At 40.6% G+C, this 17,373-nt stretch overlaps 1 protein-coding gene and 1 long non-coding RNA gene across 4 annotated transcripts in view; one reads left to right on the top strand and one right to left on the bottom strand.

Annotated features, from left to right (window-relative positions):
• LOC137469896 (uncharacterized) overlaps positions 1 to 5,497 on the bottom strand; it is a 28,146-nt gene extending 22,649 nt beyond the window's left edge. The window contains exon 1 of one of the 2 annotated variants that reach the window (XR_010996767.1): positions 5,142 to 5,497. This is a non-coding gene — a long non-coding RNA (uncharacterized lncRNA). The remainder of the gene's footprint in view (positions 1 to 5,141) is intronic. The other variant, XR_010996766.1, reaches the window with a different exon arrangement.
• Positions 5,498 to 7,138: 1,641 nt separating this feature from the next.
• Positions 7,139 to 17,373, top strand: part of LAMA4 (laminin subunit alpha 4) — a 97,839-nt gene continuing 87,604 nt past the window's right edge. For both annotated transcript variants that reach the window (XR_010997203.1, XM_068184280.1), the window contains exon 1: positions 7,139 to 7,827. Coding sequence is in view for 1 of the 2 variants with exons in the window: in XM_068184280.1 (XP_068040381.1) it covers positions 7,627 to 7,827 (201 nt within the window). In the remaining variant the exon portion in view is untranslated. The remainder of the gene's footprint in view (positions 7,828 to 17,373) is intronic.

Below are 17,373 nucleotides of genomic sequence, written 5' to 3'. Positions count from 1 at the left end.
ACAGTAAAAAAGTTTTTTTTTTGACTGCATTTTAGGCTTGGTATGCAAGGCAACTAAGGCTGATTTTCAGGCACTGCTGGCACAGAGCAATTTAAAAACCAGTGCAATGCTTAAAAAGGGAATGACTGAGCACACCCAGCTGGCTGGTGTTGGGATGCCCTCCTATGGGACATGCCAGGTTGGAAAAGAATGTTCTCGCGAGTCCGCTATCTCTCTGCTACATCTAGCACAAAGGGACATGTCAGGGGAAATTCAGAGTTTTGAAGAGGCTTTAAAACCCTCCAAACTTGCCAGAAAACAAGCTACACCAAGAGCTTTGCTGGCCAAGTTAAGCTGTTGGTGATGTCAGTATTGCTTCAGTTCTCTGTTAGATCATATTTTTGCCATCAGCTGCAGGCAACATACTCCTTTTTAGCCACCAGCATATCCTTGGAGTAAAGAGGATAAACTTGAAGGGATCTGAGACAATCTCTTCTTTGTGCTGACCTAGGAGGATCCATGGGAAGTATTTTGGCAGTGAGCCAGAATATGTACTCTTGTATGACTTCATATGCAAGACTAAGTTAAGCACTGTTGGATTTGGGACAGTTGTTAGCCACTTTTCCAGGATCTGGGCTTTTGGGTGGGGCTTATTTTTCAGTTTTGAAAAGCTGTTTTATGGGCACTTCTACAGGGGTTGTAAAGTTCAGTGTGGATTTTTATGCAATGATTTTCTTTTGCCAGTGTTCCATTATGATGATCAAACAACTGATGAGGAAGGGTGGAGAAGCTTCCCAGGAGGGAGAATGAATTAAAAAAAAAAAAAAAAAAAAAAAAAAAAAAGTAGTGATATGCAGCTTGAATTAGACATACAATTTGGGAGAGAAAGGGAAATGTTTAAAGACTCCAGACAGAGAGGAAAGAGGCCAGCTTAGGTCAAAGCATAATGCATGAGGAAACGCTGCACTGTGAAGGAGTGCACTCTGGCAGTTAATCAGAGTATGAGTACTACAAACCAGTTGAGAATATCTGCTTGTAAGTAAGATTATATAAAGTAAGTAGGGTTTTTTTTTTTTGCTTTAATCTTTTTTGGTCTTGTTGTTGTCAGAGTAAACCCTTCCTGTCTTGACCAGGAAGAGCAGCTAGCCCCTTGTGTCCAAGGTTTCAGTGAAGGAGACAAGACACAGTCAACAGGAGGAACCGTTGAACCAAGAGCAGCCTCACAAAGGAACTGCTGTAGATTTGGGGACACTCCAATAAATTCTCAGAAGCAGTAAGGACACGAGTGGCATCATGAAGAATTAAAAAGTTAAGAAGTACCTTCCTGAAGATTTGGAAAATATTTACAAGAGGAGCAAAAGGAAAAAATATAAGGAAATCTGAGTTTGGGACTTCCCTTTAAGAGAAGGATTTGTCTTAGCGGGATCATTGTTAGTCATGGACACCTATTCTCTTTTGTATGATGCGATGTGTTGCTTTTATCTATAAAATCTGTCAACAACTCAAATAAACTACACGCTATGCTAAAATGCCACTCTTTCTCCATCAATGTATCTACTGATACTGATATTTATACTGATATTAAGCATTGTCATTATCCACAAGCAAAATATACTTGTCCTATTCCTCCTAATCAAACTTCCCCCAGACTCATACAAACCTACAAGCATATTTGATAAAATTAGGGACAATTCTATTGTAAAAATAGGGTTTTTTTAAAAAAACCCTCTCATATAACATTTTGGTTTGTTCTACCAAAGGTATCACTTTACTGGCTATAGCAGACTGAATTGACTTTCTTGGCTAATTTTATCTTAACAGATGAGCAGACATGTCCAGAACTTATATGAGAGACCATCTGGAAATATTAGGTTCTGAATGTGCAAGCCAAAGTGTCAGAGATACTGGGACAAGAAACTGAATGATTGGAAGATTACAATGGTTCTCTTGCCACTGCAAGATGGCATGAGAATTGTAACAGGAAATGAAAAGATTCAACTGTTTATCTGCAAAAGACAAGAAGCATGGCTTCCATCCCTGCAAATAGCACCTTCATCTCACCAGCCTCACCTCTTCTAGCTCACTCTTTAACATCTGAGTGTCTTTGCTACTTATGCAACACTACGTATGATGGTGGTTTCTTTTCTCATGCACCCTCCTATAACTGAAGTTAGGCTAACACCTCTAACTAACCTCCAAGCAATTTGCTGGAAAAGCTGTCTCAGAAGTATACAGAATATTAGAATTCGTAAGGAATTAAGTAGATATTATCATTAATGGTAGCATAGCACATCTATAGTTCAGGCCATTCAACATGAATAATGATATAGCAAGAGTACCAGGTGGTTCAGATAAGACTGTTAAAAATTACCAGAAGTACTAAAAGACTTTCATATTGAAAAACTGTGAAAATATTATTATTACTTATTGGTTACCTCTGGGGAGAGGACACTGGATTGGGAAAACACTACTCTAAATCTGACTGATTTCTAACAACCAGTGTAGGTTGGGTTTTTCAAGTTATCCAGTATTACATATGTTGTGGTTCATTCCTAATCTTGCAAGGTCCATACAGTTCCCAAGGAGAAGGCTTTTAGCAAGAGAGAGAGGCAGCTCGTATCCTGCTACGCTCTGGAGATGGAAACCTTCAGACATCTTTCTTGGTAAACAAGGTTGTCTTTAATACTGTAGTACTAAGGAATTTAGTACTACATTTCCACCAGATTAGGAAGATTTTGGCATGCTTAACTGAAGATTTACAGTGGAGAAATTGGGCAGTGACAAGCATCATGGCACAGAAACACTACGAGGTTGGTTGTAAGCTATGTGGAATGAGCCACATCCCAGTGTTGCCAGTAATTAATAACACGAGGCATAAGAACTGTTGGCTTTAAAATGTCTTCATGTGGGAAAATAATTAGTTGATGCCCTTAAATAGTATGGCAAAGAAACAAAGAACATGCTTATGTCTCCCTGCACCAGGTGTACCGCTTGAAGTCTGACAGTATGACATCTTTGAACCCTACAGCATAAATTCTACCTTCTACCTGTCGTTGAGGCAGGATGGGAACAGAAGAACTCCAAGATCAAAAGGCAAAAGAGAACTCTTACTGATTTATTTCAAATGCACCACTCTATTTATAGAGAACATCGTGCAAACTAATTTCATTGGTCTAAAAGTAAAAACATCTCACACCATTGGTGTGCAGTGAATGACGCACAGTGCCAGAACCTATCTATAAACAATGTGAACAACAAGAGAGATAGAGAATTATTTACATTCTTTTCCAACTCTTTCCCAGGCTCTAGCCTGGTAGAAACTTTTCCTTTCTCTCTGACTGAACTGAGAATACTCATATCTACCTGCAAACTGAGACTTCTCCTAGTATGACATAATCCAAAACACATGAAATAAGTTTTAAAAAGTGATGTTTTGTTTGCATAGCTACAATTCTATTAGTATCTCTCTCTGGCACAAGTTGTGACAAAGAAATTCTTGCTTGATGCCCCTTGTTTGCCACAGGTTTCTGACTGTAGATAACTCATTTGATGATACAAAGATATGCTGCCAACACCTTCTAACCTTTAGAAAGGCACTTTGAACACTGGTTCCGAAATATTTTGGATGGCAAACATCACTCAACTGTCAACATTTCCATTGGACCACCATGCAACATTCTCAAATGTTCAACTGGTAACTTTTGGCACTAGAGTTCAACAGGCTGCTTGCAGATGTCCCACTGGGAACTGACAAACCACCAGTGGCCCACACACAAAAGCTTGAGATTGGTTAATTTGGAATATGTTGTTTGTAATAAGCCTTCCGCTGGATTCTTTCTATTGTCTTTCACCAGTTCTACTGTCTATCACAGTGAATCAAAACCAAATGTTAAAGATGGGGGAAAGAACTCATAAAAAGAACAGAAGATGATACAGTGAAACCAGAAGAAGAAACTCCTGTCTCTTCACCCTGCCATACTGAAGAAGTCCTGTGTCCTGTTCCAAATCTCAGGCTGCTTACGTAACACAGCCGCATCATCTCAGCCAAAGATTAAGAAACTGGAAGTCTATCACAGCATAAATTTATATTTAAAGGTTTATATTTCATAGGAACTCTATGCATATTTGTAACCTTTTTTTCAATTTTTACACAAATCTGCACTTCTTTTAAAAGGAATACAGTCTTGTAAGTATTTAAAATTAAATTAAGAAAACTGCTTTTTTTAAGCAGTTGGTTTTTAGCAAGCTATTCCACTGTATAGTGATATTTAGGGGAATATGTAATATTTTCTGCTCAAAAGACTTTGGTCAAATTTTTTATTGTATGGGATTAATATACCCGGGGAGACAGATCTTGTGAGCTGTGTTCTATTTTTTGTATATATTTAGAATAAATTATTCCCTATTTAATAATTCCACCATTTGAAGTTATCTGTATTTCCTTTGTTATATAGAATCACAACATGAAATTTTTCAAATTTTTAATGCCTTAGGCCAGTCTGGGATTTTACAAAGATATTAAGTAGACATCTTCCTCCTTTTAGGATTTTGATGCTGAGAATAATTACAGCATTTCCTCTCTCAAACTGCTGTAAATTAGCATGGTGAATTCTTCTACAGGGATATGAAAGTATTTGTTCAGATTTTACATAAGGAAATATTATGGGTTACAATTTTTGTTTACTTGGTAACTTCTGCCCATTTCAAGAATATATTTTCTCTTTTCTGTAAATGTATTTCCGGAATTTTGCATTATTATTAACCTACTAGGTGAGACACCTTCATCATACTCTGAAGTTCATTTGGTTACTTGCCGAGTGTGTGCAAAAAACACCAGACTTTATTTGAAGAATTTGTAATCTTAGCATCCTTAATAACATTTCTGATGGTATTTCTTGCTCTGGTGAAGATGAATACAGATGCAGATGATGAGGAGTGTCCCTCAATGGAATGTGCAGAGTGCAGATGATCAGTTGCCTGCACTGAGCAAGGCCCAGGATGCTGCTTCTTCCTGACCACGTGGCCTCTAGAAAACACCCACAACAGTGCCACTGAAGTAAATTCTTACTCGTAAGCTCTTGATTCATTCTTCCTCCACTCCTAGGCAGAGCTCCATCCATTCAATTTTCTCTCTCACATAAACAGCAATTCCACCACCTCACCTTGCAGGCCTGTCTTTCATTAAAATACATGCTCAGCCATGACAGCACTCCAGTCATGTGAGCTATCCCACTACGTCTCTAACTGCACCAAAGTCGTGGCCCTGCAAGTGCTCAAAGACCTCTAATTCCTCGTGTTTATTCCCCATGTTCTGTGCCTTGGTGCACAGGCATTTCAGAGAGGTAATGGACCATGCCAGTTTCCCAGGAGGAGTGCAGGAGGTATACACACACTCTGGTGGTTGGCCTTTTGGTTCTCAGCTTGAGAGGCAGCTAAGGAAAATTTGCCGCTGCTGTGGCTGGCCTGCTTATTCCCACCTGGATGTGATGCTGTGAGCACTGCCACTTTGGACATAATCCCCCAGGTCTTTCAGTTTAAAGCCTGTCTTATCAAGCTGGCCAGCCTGCTGCCAAATGCCTGGGAGCAGACATAGAAGATTGGTTGGTGGTTGGTTTTTCAAAAACCAAAAAATATCCAAAAAGTTTTCTCACATGTATTATGGCAATTTGCTGCACAATTCACTGGGTAGTTAAAAATCTCGACTGACACCATGTGGATTGTGATTCTATAATTTATTTTCAAGATGTTTTGTTCTCTTTCTTAGCCCTGCTTTAATGTTATCTTTACATCTCGAGGTTTCCCCTGTAGCAGGATGCCTAATGGGATACTCATGGAGTCCTTGCCTGGAGACTCCCTGGTCTTCTGCTTCCTGCTTCAGACCTGTTACAGGCCATTTCCTGGACTGCCATTACCAGAAAGAATTAGAAAAGTCCTGGCAGCCATGATATCTCACCCTCAGGCTCTGGGAGGACTATGTTCTTGCCACCAGGTCAGGTTCAGCTAGCAGAGAGATGCTTCTCTTCCTCTCAGAATGGAATAATCCTCAGCTGCCATTTATATCCTTTATTTCCTCCTCCTAACCTTGGTCCTGAACCTCACACCCTCGTGTCACACAGCATTTTCTTTTCTGCTGGGGGAATACTTTGTTCCACAAGCTTGAGTGGCCTTGCCTGCTCAGCTGCACCATTTCTGAATCAGGCAGGGTTTCTTCAGTGAACCTCCTTATGTCCCTCTGTACAGCATTTATGGGTCCAAAACTGTGCCTACAAGTGTATGGAAGTTAACAGATCACCAAAAGTCTTCATTTTAACCTTAAATCTCTACTGGCTGCTTCCTTGGTCGATAATACCTTCAGCCAGAAAGGAAAGGGTGAAGGGAGGGAAAAAGAAGGAATCCACTCTCAAAATGAAGCCTGGCAAGCCAATTTCTGCGAAGATTTAAGAAAGAAGCCTGACTGGTCAATGGTGCTACCACTCCCTGCATTCAGGACCACTGATGGACAGGGTGCTGACCTCTTGACTAGAGCAGTGCACATTAGTATAATTATACCCTGACTTCATCCCAAAACCTAGCAAGGATTACTGTCTTGTCTTTTTGAGATCGTAGTCACAAAATGAAGTGAGCTGTGGGCAACATATTCAGCTCACTTTCACATACACACTGCAAGCCTTGTTACCAGGGCCTCACAAAGCATCTCTTGAAAAAGGAATACAAGATGCTCTTTGTAAATAAAAGTTCATGAGTCTGAGGAATGAAGTCATTTTCCAAAATCGCAGTGAACGATATTCTTTTTCACGAGCCAGCAAGAAGCTGAGAACTGGGCTTGAGGGAAAGGAGCTGAATGAAGCATGTTAGAGAAACCACTTAGCCCTATTAGCCCATGGCACAGCCAGGCTGTCTCCCTCCTCCTCTTCCTCCTCCTCCTCCTCCTCCCGCCCACAGCCTCCCCTCCCCCATGACATAAGAAATGGCTAGTCTAGCGGGTTTTTATTTAATAAATTTGGCACCTTTCTGCCTTCCACTGAATAAACTGGAGATGTTAAAAAATAAACAGTCAGGAGAGTCAATGATTTGTTTGGAGCAGTCAGATGGAGTTGTGGGGGGTTGGCGTGGAAAGGGAGGAAAGGGTGACCTCACTTTCTGAACAGTAAAGTTTGAGTGGGAGGGTCTCCACACGAAAGGTAAAAGAAGGAATGATGTGAACATGTGAAGGAAGCCAGAGCACTGAACGGAGCGTCAGTCTGTATCCTGACAGGGGGAGATAAGGTGGCTGGAGAGCTAGCGGTGCTTTCCTGGAATACAATCTCTGTTTGACACTCTGCTTAAGCACTGCCCATCTGTATGTTATTGTGCTGGAGCCTCTGGGGAAAAAGAGGAGCCACAGGCACGGAGAGAGAACGAGGGAGGCAGCAAAAGCGTTTTTCTTTCTTTCTTTTCCTTTTTCTTTTTTTTTTTTTCTTGTTTTTTTTTTTCCCTCTTTTAAATCGGGATCCGGTTAGACTGCCTTGAAGTGCCACATCTGGAAACTGAATGCTGAAAGAAAGTTAAAATAACTGAGGCACCACTAAGCCAAGGGGGGCTGATTGCAGAAGAGGGTAAACAATTACTGAGACGCTAGAAGACCACTGCTGGATGTAAGGGGAGGAAATGGCTTTGATCTCCGCCTGGCCCCTCGTTTCTCCTGTATTTTTCTTTTTGAGATGCTTCTCCTCCAGCGCAGCCTCGAGTGAGGGAAGCGTTTTTCAGTTTGACATTGAAGGTAGCTCAGCGGTCAGCACGCAAGAAGCCGCTGTTATCAGAGGGCAGCAGCAGGCAGTAGCTACTGGAAGTTGGGTGCCTTTTGCTGAGGTACAGTAATTCCCTTCTCTCTCTAGTGTCTGCAATTTTCTGTTTTCACCTGTCTGTGTCAAAGCTCCCATCTGGTAAATGTTAGCTTAATCATTTGAGCCTTACAGCGATACAGGAGGATTTGGGGGTGAGGGGGGAGATGGTCTGAGACATTGCATTTCGGGACTAGAGAGATACAGTTCAGACTTCAAAATGTACACATGCCCTGCCTGCTGTGAGCAGACAGCTGCTGTACTTTGCAGTGAAGCTGGCTTAGCGTGTCTCTGACTTTCCTGCCAACATAACTAAACAGGCCTGTCCAAACAGAGCTATTTTACAAGAGTTAATTGTCACAACACTTTTCTGCTTGCCTTGTAATTCCTGCAATTGTAATTCACTGAAATGTCCCGAAAGAATCTATCTTTTGATGGCAAACTCTGTCCTGTAGAAGTTTGTGCTTTTGCCTCTGAATGCCATTCACCTCCAAAATCTGAAGTTTGTTTTCACAGTGAAAGCAGGGGATGATAAATCAAATGCATCTAGGAAACTGCCTGCAGAGAACACACCTGCAGAGATTTCAAGTTCCAAAAATTATGTGGTTGGGATTAGTGACAAATGAAATTACAGAGATCTGAGAAGCAATTTGACAATGGAAAATTTCTTCTGTTATTTTGGGGTTGATTTATACTCTTTATTTTAGCAACAGTGCATCAGGAATGGGCTACTCAAAAATGCATCTTGAGGAAATAATAAATTACTCCAGCATACACGGGGGGTGGGGTAAGGTTGGAAGGGGAATGGTGGACACAGCACAGTAATATCTCATGCGTGAGAGATACAAAGGAGGAGGGTAATTGAGTTCCATAGGGTCATGGGAAGGGAAAGAGTAGTTCTAGCATAACATCCAAAAATGAGGTGAGATTAGCACAGCTGTGTCACTGTGACAATATTAAGATCGCAATCTCCAATATCACACGGCTGATTTTCCACCTATCCTCCACTTTCCAGAATTAACAGCCATAGAAATAAATGTATAAAGCCTTCACATGTCCAGGGTTGCTGCTGCAGGGCAGGGCAGAGCTCATTCCCCTGCTCCAAGCAGCTGGACAGCCTCAGGAAACGCCTGCCCACACTGCCAGAGAGTCTGCATGAAACATGACCTGTGTGAGAAAACTTAAGGTTGAACCTCGCATTGCTCAGCATAAGGACTCTCAGGAGCCATCCCAGTTTTTGGACAGGCTTCGTGATGTGGGATGTACAGATTTTCTCCTCTGGCCTCGGATCAGCCCCAGGAAACTGCATTGCCACCTGTTGCTTACAACATGGAAAGTCCCTCAATTAAATGCCTGACTTAAGAGCTGGATGGGTTTTGTAGCTGCTTTTCATGGGATAATGAGCATAAGTGATTGTTAGTCTTTCTTGTTATGATAGTATAGTATGGTTTTCCCAAAGAAACAGTTCACATTTCTTCATGTAAATATATTAGATTTTACCTTGGGAAAGCACTGTGAGATATTTTGGACACTGCAGGGGAATGACACTTTAATTTCCTTCAACCATTTCAATCCTCTCTAAATTTTTGCTCAGGCCAACATAATAGACTCAATTATTGGTTTTTCCTCTGGTAGTTTACTTAAGCCTATGCAATGGCAGCACTTAGACTCTGGATCCCATATTACAACTTGATGACTGTGCTTGGTATCATCAGCCAAGGCCCTTGGCTGCAGAATGCTATGGTTTCGGGAAGAAGAAGCAGGGACGTCAGGACCCCTTGCTAGCTGCATATTTCAGCACCTGAAAATTGCCACCTCCATGGCAATTTTCGAGGAGGCCCAGTAGGATGGGTTTTTTTGGGACAGGACAGATAGCTTTGTAAGAGTGAGAACCCGCTCATTGATCCATGTGTGTGGTTGGTAACAGGATTTGAGGAACAGGCTTTAAGCCTGGAGGTTGATGTAGGGGGCGGAGAATGACGCTTTGGTAGTCTCTCAACCAAGGAAGGAATGTTACTTTTGGTCCTCAAAGAGCTTCTCCCTCCCACAGCTCACCTCCCCTTCCTCAGCCTCAGGAACAGGGTTATCCCAGTAGGTTTGAATTAGCCTCTTTAGAAGCACGAGTGCTTAACCCACAGCTCACAGCAAACCGCAGAGTAAACTCCCTTACACAGCGCGGTTTGATTCAGCTCCTTCGTCTAAATATTGACTCAGGCCTACAGCTCCCCCGAGCAGACAGAGGCTGTTAGTCATGTCAAATAGTGCCAAATTATACAAAGGGGGCAGTTTCATATGGCAGAGTTACAAAGCCGCAGATGGGGCTTCATTGTGGTCTGTGGTGACAGTCAGCTGCAACATGGAACGCGCCAGTGGGAGTTTCCAGGATGTAACTGGTGGGATGCTCTTAAATCCTGGTAAGAGTTTGATATTATGAACCTATAGAAGAGCAGGACATCTCAATTATGTAAATACATATTAGTGAATGTTTCTCAGCTTTCCAATCTTCTTCCTTTACCATGTGTGGCAGCCCTAAATTGAGAGGAACTGGGAGAAGGGGTTTAAAAAATCAGAATTAAAGTTAATGAGGAGCTTTGCCAGTCCAGCTTTGCCAGGAGCTTTTCCCTCACGGGATTAGGATGAAAACCTCTCAAGAGAAGAGAACTAACTACATTCTTAATGCTATGCTGATATGCTGTATCCATGCACAGAGAGTACCATGGGTCTGAGTTGGACTTCAGGTGACATCAGCTACCTTGGTGCCCTCATTCTGAATCATTATGTGATCTAGAACACCTAAATTACGCATATAAATTGTTCCTAGACCTTTCAATCAGAATCATGGGCTGTCTTCAGGTACAAATCCAAATTCCCCATACTGTAGCGGAGACAGCAGATTCTTTAAACCTCTAAATCCTACCGGTGTTTTCTGGAAAGGCTCAAAGAAGTCTCTTCCTCTTGAAAGACTTTGTTGGATGCTTGCTTCAGGACAGCTTTATGAATCAGCTAAATTAGATGTTTAAATTAAACTGACTAGATTCCACACCATGAAATGTTGTGTTCCCTACATAAGGAGCATTGTTAATGACCACCATGGAATAAGATATCTGCCTCTTGTTTAAAAAAAATAAATGCTTATAAATTGATTTAAATTATTCAGAAAGGTATAATGAGAAGGATTACAGTGTTAGGAATTTGAAGATAGCTGAGAGAGTCTGCAATCCAATTTGCCAACTCAGAGGGAGGTTAAGAAAAAAAATTGAACTTACTGTGTAATTACATACAGAAGAAAAAAAAAATAGGCTTGTTAGTCTAATAAATTAAGGTATTGGTATATGCAACAATTGGAAACTGAAGATGACTATGTTGAAGCTATAAGTTAGTTAAAAATTCTATTTTCACAAGTGATTAAGCACTGGAGATTTTATTCAGTTGTGTTGATTTGTCCATGAAAAGGCAGATCAATATGAAAAGCCCTCTTAAGTACTCAAAGTACTTGTGTGCAATTTAGGAAAATTAAGTTCCTTGGCTCACAAAGATAATAAGGGGAGGTGGGAGATGTTACAGAGCTGAATCTTGATGTCTATGGGAAGACAGAGAGAAAAAGAGTGAGTGCAGAGCATTGGATTCAGTTCATCAGTGCAACCCAACAGCAGTTGGAGGCGTGAATTATGAGATTGGTTTTCCAAACAAGGATAGATTAAAATATTTTGTAGGATAGATTAAAATATTTTGTAAGGAAAATTTGTGAGAGATGTTAGCAAAAGACTTAAAAGAGGCAGATATCAAATGAAAGCAGATAAGCAAGTGACAAACATCAGAGATGTTTGTTTCAGTATTCCACTCACTAGCTTGGACACAGCAGAAGGAAAGGGAATGGTGAGACACTTCCAGGTTTGGTGAGGCACAACAGTAAAACTGGAAACCAGGAGTTCTGAGAACAGTTATGTCCCACTGTCAAACACGTGCCTCTAAACTAAGAGGCAGGTCATACATTACCATTTGGGTCTGAAGCCTGCCACTGTCAACATTTGTGTTTGTAAATTTCTCTGATATAATGGTTTTAGTTATATAGGTGCAGAGTTTGTTCCCCATTAGGAAGCAAGTTCCTTACAGGACAACAAGAGGCCAGAGACCAGTATAGGAGATGAGTGTGGGAAGGATTAGGGGAAGAAAGGCAAGACAGACATTCTGTAGAGACATCTGCCAAGCCAAAAAAAGATAATCTCAAATGTCCTCCTTGGAAAGAAGAAGTGAAGTAAATAGTGGGAAAGGAAGTAAACTAGAGCAGAAAGACAAAGGAGAGGAAAAAATTAGAGCAAGAATGAGATAATCAAGAGTCTTAAAAGTAAAGAAAAAAAAGAAGTTGGGACAGGGCAGGAATCCAATTCCCAGACTGAAGGAAGGCATGATATTGTTGGACAGATAGAAGAGGAAAACTGTTTCCAGCATCAGTGTTTTTGGCTCAGGGGAAAGGCAGAGAGGCAAAAGTCCTTTAAAGGAAACAATTATCACAGTCAAGTCAAAATTAGCCATTTACTATAAGAGAAAGTAAGAGGCAGAAGTTATCTGATGGAGCTTGTCTGTTAAAATTACATGCTTGACAATCATTTTTTCCCACCTGACTTTTACCAGCAGCTGCTGATAAAACGCAAGAAGCATTATTTGAGATGCTTGCCTTCTGGTTCTCTAAAGTGATAAGCAATGATTAGCATGGGACTTGTGACAAACTTACCTCTCTAAAATGGTTCACATTAAATATATAAACTGACAGCAACCATAAGTCCCAGCCACTTGTTAACAAAGACTCAAAATATCACCAAATTGTCTTCACTCCTTTCCCCCAGAATGGTTGGAACAGAAAATCTTGCAAACTGTTGAGAGAAACCACAATTTGATCCCTGCTTGTAGAATTAATCTGTTCAAAACAAGCTGGTACAACAAGAAGCAGCAGAAGACCTAATCCTGAGGTGCGAGCCAAAAAGCGTTTTAGCTTGACAGGAACCTTTATATTCTTTAAAGCTAATGTGAACTGCATATACTTTTAAAAAGCGGATCTTTAAATTAATTCACTTCAGACCCTTGAGGTTATGTTAGGTTAACTCCTATAATGGGAAATTTGGATTTCTAACTGCTGTTTTTTTCTGATATAACGTTATGTTCTGAGAAACATCTATTAGTGGGGAGGAAGTTTTACTGCAGATGTTTGTGATTCCAACTTAAGTTTCTCATCAAAACTTTAATGAAAATCAGCTGCTTGGAGTAGTGCCACCAGTCTCCAAACCTTTTGAATCATAGGAGGCTGAAGCAAATGGAAGCACAAGACAGAGCAGATGCATAGTTGGAAGTTTTCTTCATTTCAAGAAGATGTATAAAATACTCACCAGAAAACAAAATTTAAACTCCACTGAGTGTATTCCCACAAAGTTTTGGGCAAGTACCAGCAAAGTGACCTAAAGCTTACTCTGAGCTGTGAAAACCAATAAAAGGCATTTTATGCCCACTCTTATTCACAACATGGGAAGCGAGGAAGGAATTAAAAGTCCAGTTTTTCCAGGGGGCATGAGAAAAAAATGAAAGAATTGCTTTCTGAAGGAAAACTTGGCCTGATTTAAACTGATAACAATTAGAGCTTCTAGTGTTCAAGAGCTGTGTAAAAGAGGTCTAGTTTCTGAGTATATAAGCAGCCACTGATAATTTACAACTTGCTTCTGGAGTTAGATTTCAAACACCAAAATATAGATTCTTTGGGGTTTATATTTTAATTGGTCCTCTTGAATGTTTGGATCTGATCCCAGTCCATTTTCACACACCACCATGAGCTGGGGATGTTTGGGTTATGCATCCTAATGCAAGATTCAACAATTGCTGAATAGCATTGTACACAAAGCTGTTAGAGCTGCAAAGTTTTTGAAATCTAATTCTTTGTCATTAAAATCTCAGAGATTTTCCTAACTGTCAGTCAGGATACATAAAGTGTTTATTTGACAATGAAAACAGATTGACTAAAATACAGTAAATATGATCTGGCTTTGTCATTCCTGTTTAGCTGTATTTTGCAACTCTTTATATAGTTATTTTCTTGAAATAAATACTTCATGAATACTAGAACTACTTTTTTTTTTTTCTTGTGACAAACCAGCAAGAAACAGTGCTAAAACCCACAGCATTCAAGAGTCAAAGAATGAAAGAGGGCTGTGAAAAATATTTTAGAAATTACTATTCCAACTTTACAAGACTGTAAGAACAACTATGATGTGTTCAGGTCGTGACATATGGAAGCCAGGGAACATGAGAGTTCCCTCAATTAATTTGAAACACCTCAAATTAATTTGAAATATAATTAATTTGAAACCTAATTTAATAATTACCAGAAAAAAAGACTCTACCTGGATGAACAACTTTCAATATGTTGTGTAAAAATAGACTTTTTAACTAAAACTGTAATAGTCAGAACCACTGTTTGACTCTGCCTACCCAACAAAATGAGTAAAAATTAGCTCATTCAATCTTTGACCATTGCTGCCAGTGTAGCTACAGGAAAAGTGGCTACATAGAACCAGCATCTAAACCAGATGCTTTCTGAGTTGTGTTACCATCCAGTTACCACCCTACAATGCATCTTTTACTCTTTTATGAAAAACCTTCCAAGTGGCGAGAGATTAGCAGACTTTTCTGCCGAGGCTAATGCAATGCCAATATGTCCTATGGTTTCCTACTGTGGTTTTCCACCTCTGAGCCTAGATGGTAGCCCATGGAGAGCCACAGAGAGCCTGCCAGTCGTGACTCCCTTATGCTATGCTCCCCACTCCTGGCTCCAGGGACCCTTCCACAAAAGCACTTTGTGGAAGGAAGCATTTGTCCAGATCCAGTATCCAAAAAAAAGAAAATAATAATAAAAAAAATCTGGCAGGACAAAATATAACATAACCCTCCCTACCCTGGCTATAGAATCCTTCATACCCCAGAAAGGCTAACACAGTCTGGCCCATTGAAGGTTGGCAAGGTCTGCCAGTACCTGGCACCAATCCATCCATTCAGAGGGATGTGGGCAGGTATTGGAGGTCTAGACATGGTGTTAGGTCGGGGAATTTGCATACCCTGCTCAGCCTTTTGCAAGTTTGTGGTTTTCTGTGGCTCTCTACTTCCAGTCAATGGCAAGGATAGTCTGCAGAGGCTCGACAGGGTCTCCAAGGCGTCAGCTAATTCAGGGTGTTTGGTGATGGATTTCTGTGAGGGATGAGAAAAGAAATTGTTTTTCTCTTGATGCATCAATTCTTCCCTTTCTTTGAACCAACAGAAAATTTATTTCTTCATTATCAGACTATGTCTATGATGAAGCAAGCCCAGAGGCATTGAGAGATAGAGGCAGGTTACCCCTTCTCCCCAGCCCTGGCTTTTCCTCTCTCCTTTCAGAGCACAGGCTCTGCCCAGCTTCATCCTGAATGTATGGCATGGAGTAAAAATTAACCATGCTGAGCTGCCTTACTCCCTTCCCACACATTTGCAAAGTGCTAAGACAATCCAGGGGGAAAACCCTGTTTTTGAGAACTGCCCAGAAACCTGGGATCTTCCCATCAGCCATCCCCAGCAGCTGTCTGTCTTGTCCTAGCTTGGCTACTCTTAGGAGGCAGAGATGGATGAAAGCTCTTTCTCTTCATCTTTCAAGATTTTCACATTGACTTGCGTTTCTTTCTAACAGGGTTTTCACTGATGCTATGACTATTGGTCAAGCAGATCACTGCTCTTCTCTGCTGTGATTCCAACATTTCAAAGAGATGCAAAATCAAACCAGGAAATACTAGAAATCTGGAAGTAGGGAAATTGAAGCTTGAGATTTACCATCTCAGTATTAACACTGTCCCACAAGCACATTAGTACTTGCTTTAAAGCCCACTTTTCTTCTTCGTCCCTTGAAAATTTTTGTCTCTATCTATGAATCTCTCAGGGAGTATTGTAGTTCGTCAACTGATTATGTCTCACTTATCTGAGAGACTCAATGACTCAGAATGTACATTTCATGTAAGTGGGGACTGGGTGGAGGGTGGTTCATGAGGAAACAACATAGGTTTATCCCTTTTCCTGTAAATTGAATAAACTTGGCATTTTTTGAAAGAGGAAAATCAACTGGCTATCCTTTCAAGTGCAGATTTTCTATTTCCAACAGCGAGCATCTGTAAGAGTAAGTTTTTCACTCAGTGGCAGTACTAATAAGTAAATTAGAGACTGGTATTAATATCTGATTCTTAGCCAATTTCCAGACAGCTAAAACAGTTTAGCCCTCCCCCTTTTTAGAGAATGCCTTTTAAGCAGAGGCTTTGTCTTTCCCACTGTATATGGAAAAAATGACTGTGCAGTTCTATGGAGAATGCCTAGCTGAGATATGTTTATGTTGGATCCAACCCCATCTCTGTTGCTGAATGGCAGTTTGTTTTCCACTTGAACTGGGAAAGGGATAACAGTCTGGAAACTTTTTCAACACAGGAAATTTTAAAAAAATGTAATACAATTACTTAGTCAAGGTAATAGATAATGTTGTTGTTCTGCATAAAGCCATCTGGCTTTCAGCTATTTCTTGTTTTTGGGAGTCCCCATCAGTCTGTCACTGCTGCAGTGGAGGCACGCTCAAGCCCACCCAAGGAATCAGAAAACAGAGTGACAGTGGGCTGGGGAAAGGGTTCCTTGTCATTTTTTCCTGCATGCCATTCTCTGCTTTGCTTACTGATTTGGAGGTTTCCCCTTGTGCAATTAGCCATATTCACTGTCTCTCTGACTGCCAGCTCTACCATGCCATAGGGAGAAATAAAGGTAATATTTTTTACAGAAAAAATGTCTTCCTGCTAGCCAGATTTTATCAAGAATTGTAGTAACTATTTTCAGTCTTGCTAGTTTTAGTTTTAATCATCTCTGATCTTTGCACTTAAAACTTTTGAGAAGAAGGTTTCCACCAGCTTCATAACCTGTCCTTTATTATCATCCAAAATAAACTTCGCTTTTGGAGGCTGATGAGTTGATAACTCATCAGATAATACATAAATAATCCAAATTGTCATGGATAAGTCAGCAAGTGGAGTTTTCAAGTTAAAAACTTATGAAGTTAGTGTCTTTTCCTGTGTCCCTTAAGGCAACCACAACTTCTCCAGTAAATTCTGAGGAGGGCTCAACCCCTCTGTATATATAAACGATGGAGAACTTCTAGTGTTTAGTCGCTGCTAAACACAGCAGCAGTGGGAAAACCAGACTAAATTCAATCATCAGCACTCTTTAGCAGCTGCAGACTGGCCAGACATGATGTGCCTGGCTCCAGACCAGCCCTGTGCTCTCAGGTGGGAGTATCACTGGGAATGCAGGCAAAAAGGAACAATATTGAGACCCATGCACAGGGAATGGCAGAAAGGACACTGGTAACAGAAAATTATGCTTCATTTGTTTCACCACTTATTAAGCAGTTCATTTACTGAAAAAAGATTGTATGTTCACAACCAGTGTCACTGCTTTATTTATTGTTGTTTTGGTGTCTGAAGATTCAAATTACTCAGATTCACAAAAATACACTGCTGAAGATTTAATGAGCATT

This window comes from Anomalospiza imberbis, chromosome 3 (genome assembly GCF_031753505.1).
Source record: "Anomalospiza imberbis isolate Cuckoo-Finch-1a 21T00152 chromosome 3, ASM3175350v1, whole genome shotgun sequence".
Taxonomy (NCBI): domain Eukaryota; kingdom Metazoa; phylum Chordata; class Aves; order Passeriformes; family Viduidae; genus Anomalospiza; species Anomalospiza imberbis.
This window is presented reverse-complemented; position numbering and strand designations above follow the sequence as displayed.